We start from the raw sequence: 7500 nt of genomic DNA, 5'->3' as shown, positions 1-7500 counted from the left end.
CAGCAGCTTTGTTCTCTTTGTTATCTGTTATCGGAGGCAGAGGCGAAGCACCGGCTGTGTTACGCAATGATCTGTGTCGGTTTGCGGCGCCTGGCCCGAGCCGACGCCGCGGCCGGAGGGCGGCAGCGCGGCGAAGGCAGCGAGGGAGGGAAGCCTAGGCAGTGTGGGAGAGGCAGGGCGGGCGGGGACGCGGGGGGGGGGGGGGGGCGTCGTGGTGATGATGAGAGGTCCAGTGCATATGCACATACACGTACGCATCGGCATCCGCATCCTCATAAGAATACACATACACATACACATGAATACATTCATGCATGCTACATACATACATACATACATACATACATACACACACACACACACACACACACACACACACACACACACACACACACACACACACACACACACACATACGCACATACACATGCACATACACATACGTACACACATACGTACACACATACGTACATACACATACATACATACACACATACATACATACACACATACATACATACACACGTACGTACGTACGCACGTACATCCATGCATGCAAGTACCTTTGCACCCAAGCTCCCTTCAGCAACCCCGGTTCGAAGGCCAAAGCGCTACCGAGTTCCCAGGTCGAGCGCAGACGCGCAAGAAAATTAATGCTCGATAATGATAAACAAGTAGGTAAGTAATAGGTAGAAACATGTTCCTGAAGCATTTGCTCCAACTGGTAGAGTATCCCATGAAATCGTCCCTTCCCTCTCCCCCGCTCCCTCCCTTTCCTCTCCCTCGCTCCCTCCCCCTTCCTCTCCCCCGCTCCCTCCCCCTTCCTCTCCCCCGCTCCCTCCCCCTTCCTCTACCCCGCTCCCTTCCCTTCCTCTCCCTCGCTCCCTCCCCCTTCCTCTCCCCCGCTCCCTTCCCTTCCTCTCCCTCGCTCCCTCCCCCTTCCTCTCCCCCGCTCCCTCTGCCTTCCTCTCCCCCTCTTCCTCCCTCTTCCCTTCTCCCTTTCTCTTCACCTTCCCATCTCCTTACCCTTACTCTCCCTTTCTCCTCCCCTTCCATTCCTTCCCCTTCTCCGACATTCCCTTCCCTTCCCTTTCTCTCCCTTTTATGTCCCCTCCCCCCTCCCCCTCCCCTCCCTCCCTCTTTCAGTAGTCATGTCCGGCAGGACAGATATCCTCGCGGGGTCACAGGGGAGGAGGTGCGCCCCCACGGGCAAGCCTCGGGGAAGGAGTGCAGCGCGGGCTCCCCCGGGGCGAGGGGGAGGGGGCGAGCGGGCAGTGTAGGGGGCAGGGGCTGGATTGGATGGTGTAAGGGGGAGGGAGACATGGGGAGCCCATGGGGGAGCAGGGGAGGGAGGAGTAGGACGTGCTTGGACTTTGGTGACGGAGGGTGGGGCGCGGAGGGGAGGGGGGCCCCTCGGCCCGACGGAGGCCAAGGTGCCGCGACGAGGGCGCCCTGGCACTCCAGCCCGAAGGCCAGGCGACGGCGCCGGGCTGAAGGCGCTCGCGTCAGATTCTGCTCCTGCGGGTTTAGAATTTTAACATTTGAGGGAAGGCTCTGAAGGCAGCGTCTGTCCACCTGCCTCTCTGTCCATCCATCTGTTTATCTAAACACACTTGCGTGCATACATACATACAAACAGACAGACAGACAGACAGACAGACAGACACACACACACACACACACACACACACACACACACACACACACACACACACACACACACACACACACACACACACACACACACACACACACACACACACACACACACAGACACACACACACGCACGCACGCACACACACGCACACGAAAACACACACTCACACACACGCACACACACACTCACAATTTACAATCGCTCGAGAACTCTCTCCGGTTCGTTAAAATGTATCCCTTATCATATATTTCATTATGTGTTCCTTTGTTTTCTTATCAAGACCACTGAGGCAGATAAGCCAGGTTGAGCAGAGGGGGGGGGGGTCAGAGGGAGGAAGGAGAGAGGTCAGAGCTCGGGGGGTGGGGGGCTTGGGCAGGGGAAGGGGCTTCAGGGACTCCCATGCTGGAGGCAGCGCAATATGACTACACGACCCACAAGTATACGCTCTCCATTCTCTCGCCGGGGGGAGTGGGGCGTATGTACTCGCCCAGGGCTGGGTTGTCGATTTGTTAAGTCTGTGCCTCAGTCGATAGATCTTTGTCTATCTCTGTTTCTGCCTTCCCTCGTCCTTTCCTCTCTCGCGTGCTGTCTTATTGGCCCCCCACGTCTGACTAATTAACTCTACCTCTGTCTCTTGGGCGATGAAGTGGATGATCTCTGTGCGTATCAGGGTCCTCGTGTATCTTTGTATCCTTCCCTCCTACCTCTCTCCTTTCCCTTCTCTTTCCACTCCTCCCTTCCTTCCTTCCCCTCCCTCCCTCCCCCGCCTCTTCGCCCGCGGATGGAAGTGGAGTAATTGGCGGCGCGGACGCGGGCTGGCGAGCCCGGGGCGGCCGCAGCGCCAACTGGGAAGGACGACGATGTCGAAGGAATCTCTCGGAGGCGCGAGGAAAGCGAAACGGACAAAGGAAAAGGTAGAGAGGAGGACGGGCGAGGGAGCGACGAAGGCAAGAGGGACAGGGAAGGAGCGAGCGGTGGATCCGCAGGGAGCGATAGGATGAAAGGCAGGGTCAGGGGGAGGGGCTTGCCTTCGACACCACATCGCAGCACAACGACCGCCCTCCGCCAGCACCATGAACACCATCCTGCCCGACCTCATCAACATCATGCTCCCCTCTCCCCCTCTCCTCTCTCCCCCTCCCTTCTCTCCCCGCCACGTGACCCCCGCCGCAAGGGTGATGGAGGAGTCAAGGGGAAGCGGAGAGGGTCAACCACAGACAATGGCGCCGTCATTAGCTCTCGGCTGATCGTTTGGGGTCGAGGAGGATGGAGACGTGATGTGACGGTGGTGCTGAGGGCTTGGAGGTGCTGAGGGCTTGGAGGTGCTGAGGGCTTGGAGGTGCTGAGGGCGTGGAGGTGCTGAGGGCTTGGAGGTGCTGAGGGCTTGGAGGTGCTGAGGGCTTGGAGGTGCTGAGGGCGTGGAGGTGCTGAGGGCTTGGAGGTGCTGAGGGCTTGGAGGTGCTGAGGGCTTGGAGGTGCTGAGGGCTTGGAGGTGCTGAGGGCTTGGAGGTGCTGAGGGCTTGGAGGTGCTGAGGGCTTGGAGGTGCTGAGGGCTTGGAGGTGCTGAGGGCTTGGAGGTGCTGAGGGCTTGGAGGTGCTGAGGGCTTGGAGGTGCTGAGGGCTTGGAGGTGCTGAGGGCTTGGAGGTGCTGAGGGCGCGGAGGAGGAGGAGAAGAAGAAGAAGAAGAAGAAGAAGAAGAAGAAGAAGAAGAAGAAGAAGAAGAAGAAGAAGAAGAAGAAGAAGAAGGAGGAGGAGAATAATAATAATGATACTACTACTATTACTAATAATAATAAGGAGAAGAAGGAGAAGGAAGAGGAGGAGGAGGAGGAGGAGGAAGAAGAAGAAGAAGAAGAAGAAGAAGAAGAAGAAGAAGAAGAAGAAGAAGAAGAAGAAGAAGAAGAAGAAGAAGAAGAAGAAGAAGAAGAAGAAGGAGGAGGAGGAGGAGGAGAAGGAGGAGGTGGAAATGGGGGAGGTAGAAGAGGAGAAAAGACTAGGGAAGAAGGAAGGAAAAACTGAAGAAAAGAACAGCGAAAAATAAGGGAAAAGGGGAGAGATCATGCTTCGGCCAACAACAGTAATACTAGCAAAACAACATGTATAAGGAAAGAGGAGCAAGAAAGAAAGGAAGGAAGGCCGAAAGGAGGAAGAGCCAGAAGAAAAGAGGAGGATATGTCGATGTTTTTCTTGATTATTTAGAAATTTGGAAATGACAAGCAAGATAAAGTATATGTTGAATAATGGTGTTGAGAGAGAGAGAGAGAGAGAGAGAGAGAGAGAGAGAGAGAGAGAGAGAGAGAGAGAGAGAGAGAGAGAGAGAGAGAGAGAGAGAGAGAGAGAGAGAGAGAGAGAGAGAGAGCGAGAGCGAGCGAGCGAGCGAGCAAAAGCACAATATTTGATTGATATTTAAACGTTTCCGAAAGTCATGCAGCGTGAGCCCTCGCATGCACGGGGGCGTGGCAGCGCCATCCACGTCAAGGGCATCCGTCAGCTTAAAAGTTTCCAGTTACGTCTTTAGGCTGCCTTGACCTCCGGGGCATCTCCCATGGGCATCGGCGCGTCCTTCTGCCATGGCCGCTCCTCTCCCTGGTCCTGTCTGCCGCTGTGCTTCCTCCCTCCCGCGGGCGGTGCCCTGCTGGCGGCGCTTCCCTGTCTCAATGTCGGTCTATGAGACGTCGTGCGGCTGCTCAACTGCTGCCGAGCCCACCGTAGAGGGAACCCATTCGTGCAAGCACGCGCGCGCTAGTATTCCCTCGCGCACAACGCCCCCCCCCTCACACAGGTGGCCGCTGATCGAGATAAAACACCGTGGGTTCTCTCATTATCCATAATACGTATCATGATACCAGATGGCGGGGCGGGGGAGGGGGCTGCGGCCTATCCGATTACTAGGCCTAATCGCCAGCAGCCTCAGGGGCGGCGCAGGAAGGAAGGGGCGCCGGAGGTGTCGCGCCAGCACCTCTCCGCTCCCCCCCTCCCCTTCCCTCTCCCCCTGCCTTCTACCCCCATATAGGGTTACCTGCTGGGGCTGGAGAGGCGGTGGGAAAGGAAGGGTCAGGTATTGTGAAAAGGAATAGAAGGGGCAATGGGAAAGCGGGATAGAGATAGATCAGATAATTAAGGGAGAGAAAAAGAGAATTAGGGAGAGGGGCAGATGGAAAAGGAGGAGGAGGAAGTGGGAGGAGGAAGGGAGGAGGAGGGGGAATAAAAGGGAATGGGAGAAGTAGAGTAGAGGTAGAAAGAGAGTAGAGAGAGAGAGAGAGAGAGAGAGAGAGAGAGAGAGAGAGAGAGAGAGAGAGAGAGAGAGAGAGAGAGAGAGAGAGAGAGGATAATTCACACTGATAAGGGTTCGCGGTCAGCGTCTGCGGCGCGGTGGCTATCCGAGCCGCGTGCAGGGCGCCAGGGCGGCAGCGGCGGCCGTGCGGCTCCTCGACGGCGTCGCTCCGAGGGCGCCTCGGCGGCCTTGGTGCGTCGCTGCCTCGCCTTCGTCGGCGTTCGCGTCCACACGCTTATTTCTGTCTCCTTCCCGCAGGTCCGAGGTGCAGCGGCTGAAAGCGACGCGGGCGGCCGAGGCCTCGCCCAGCGCCGCCCACATGCACGCCCACGAGCAGCGGGAGGCGGTTGCTGCCGCCTGGGTCGTCGAAAACGTCAGGAGACTGCAGGACTCCGTTGTCGAACTGCAGCAGGCGCTCAACGTCAGCCAGGCCATGCATGACAAGATGGTAAGCTATTTTTGGTACACGATGTGTGTGTGTGTGTGTGTATGGGTGTTTGTGTTATGTTATGTTTATGTATTATATATGTATTCATATTTATATATACTGATACAAGCACGGTGGAAACGCGTTCTCGAAGGAGCCCCTGACAACGCCCTCTTTCCCGGCAGGAAGTCGAGTCTCGCCTGCTGACGGTGGCAAAGGACGTGGGCGCCCTGCGAGGCAGCATGGCGGCCGTCACGTCCAAGGCGGAGGCGGCCATGGCGACGTCGGAGGCGCTGCAGGACGAAGTGGGGCGGCTCTCGGAGGAGGCGCACCGCAACGCCGGCCACCTGGGGGCGCTCGCCACGGAGGTAAGGCTGCCCAGCGGCTCTTTTGCTCTCTCGCGATCCGCGTCCGCCTCGCACGCCGACTGCAATCGGACAGCATTGCCTTTAGACATCGTGAGCAGGTCGGCTTGGCTATGGATTTGCGGTCAGGATGGCGTCCTTGTGTTGCCCTTCCTGCACCTCCTCTTCCTCTGCCCTCCTTCCCTTTCCTTCCATTGTTCTCGCTGTCCAGGGCGCCTCCAGGAGCCCGCCGGAGACGCACATATTACCTGTAGTTTTCCTCGCGTGAAATCGGTTAGATTGTGAAGTATTGGACGAAGTTGGAAAGGTAGGTAGATGGGTAGACATACAACGATATACAGACAAACAGATAGATAGATAGATAAATGGATAGATATATAGACAGACAGATAGGTAGGTAAGTAGGTATGTAGACATAGTCAATTTGCTAAAACTGTGCGAGGCCCGAACCAGTGAATACTCGCATATACAAACATGTGTATACACAGAAGTAAATGCATATCTTTCTATCTATCAAATATATACACAGTTATCTCACTATCTATACGGTAGATATTCATGGCTAGACTGACATAGACATTCAGTGTACATGAATGTCCGCATGATGAATGTTCGTTGGGTCGGGCCTCGCAGTTTCAACAAACCGGTCGATAGACAGTGATGGCTTCAGAAATTGTCGGGCTGAGTTGGCTTGCGAGAAAAACCGCGGCCTCTGCTCCTCCTGCGCCGCAGCCAAGGATCGCTGGGAAATGAACTATGTGTCGAAGGCGCGGGAGGCGCAGAAGCCGTGACCGAAGGGCAGCGGCAGGAGGGCGGCGGCCCAAAAGGTTGGGCGCTTAGTCTTAGATGTGGAAAGGGGGGGGGGGGGGGGGGGCGAGACTGATTTATTGGAAGATTGGATGGACTGCGAGGTGATTTAAGGTATAATTAAATGTTTGTGAAGAGAGGAGATGAGGTAAAAGGGAACAAGCAAAAGAAATGGAAGGGAAGAAAGGTGGAGGCTCCACCCCCTCAAAAAAGAAAAAGGAAAATTGATGAGATAGAAAGAAGAGCTTTTGATAGGAAGGGGATGCTAGCAGGAGGGGCTGGGAGGAGAGAGGGGAGGGGGAAGGGGGAAGGGGGTTGTGGGAGAGGGAGGGGGGGAGCGGGAGGGCGAGGGCGGCCAGGGAAAGGAGGAGGGTCAGGGGAGGGAGAGATAAATGTTTTGAGAGACGGAAGCGAGCAAGGAGTCGCTCCCCGCCTGCAATTACTGACAAGACAGATAGCAGTGTGTCGGAAGGGGTGGCAAGGGGGAGCGGGGGGAGAAGGGGGGGCAAGGGGGAGAGGGGGGAGGGGTGGCAAGGGGGAGAGGAGGGGAGGGTTGGCAAGGGGGAGAGGAGGGGAGGGTTGGCAGGGGGAAGAGGGGGTGAGAAGGGAGCGAAAAGGGAGAGAGAGGAGGGAGTAAGAGGGAGAAGAGGGGGTGAGAGAAGGGAGGCGTGAGAGGAGGGTGGGTGAGTGAGAGGAAGGGGAGGGGGAAGAGGAGGAGGGTGGGGTTGAGGAGGTCAGCCCGACCATTCTCTCTCCCATTTTCCCAATCCCCTTCCCCTGATATCCTGTCGCCCCCTCCCCCCTTCTCCGTGTCTTGCCTTGTCGCCTCCCAATTGTCCTTTCCTTCTTTATTTTCTCTCGTCTTTCGTCTTCCTATTTTTCAGCCTCATTTCTCAAGTCCCTCTTCCTCCCCTTTGCCCTCTCCTCCTCCTCCTCCTCCTCCTCCTCCTCCTCCTCCTCCTCCTCCTC

At 56.5% G+C, this 7500-nt stretch overlaps 1 protein-coding gene across 1 annotated transcript in view; it reads left to right on the top strand.

Moving 5' to 3' along the window:
- Nucleotides 1-7500, top strand: part of LOC113828507 (cingulin) — a 32175-nt gene that overhangs the window by 3096 nt on the left and 21579 nt on the right. The window contains exons 2-3 of the mRNA XM_070131966.1: nt 5191-5380; nt 5545-5727. Coding sequence (XP_069988067.1) covers nt 5191-5380; nt 5545-5727 — 373 coding nt within the window. The remainder of the gene's footprint in view (nt 1-5190; nt 5381-5544; nt 5728-7500) is intronic.

This window comes from Penaeus vannamei, chromosome 2 (genome assembly GCF_042767895.1).
Source record: "Penaeus vannamei isolate JL-2024 chromosome 2, ASM4276789v1, whole genome shotgun sequence".
Classification (NCBI taxonomy): domain Eukaryota; kingdom Metazoa; phylum Arthropoda; class Malacostraca; order Decapoda; family Penaeidae; genus Penaeus; species Penaeus vannamei.
This window is presented reverse-complemented; position numbering and strand designations above follow the sequence as displayed.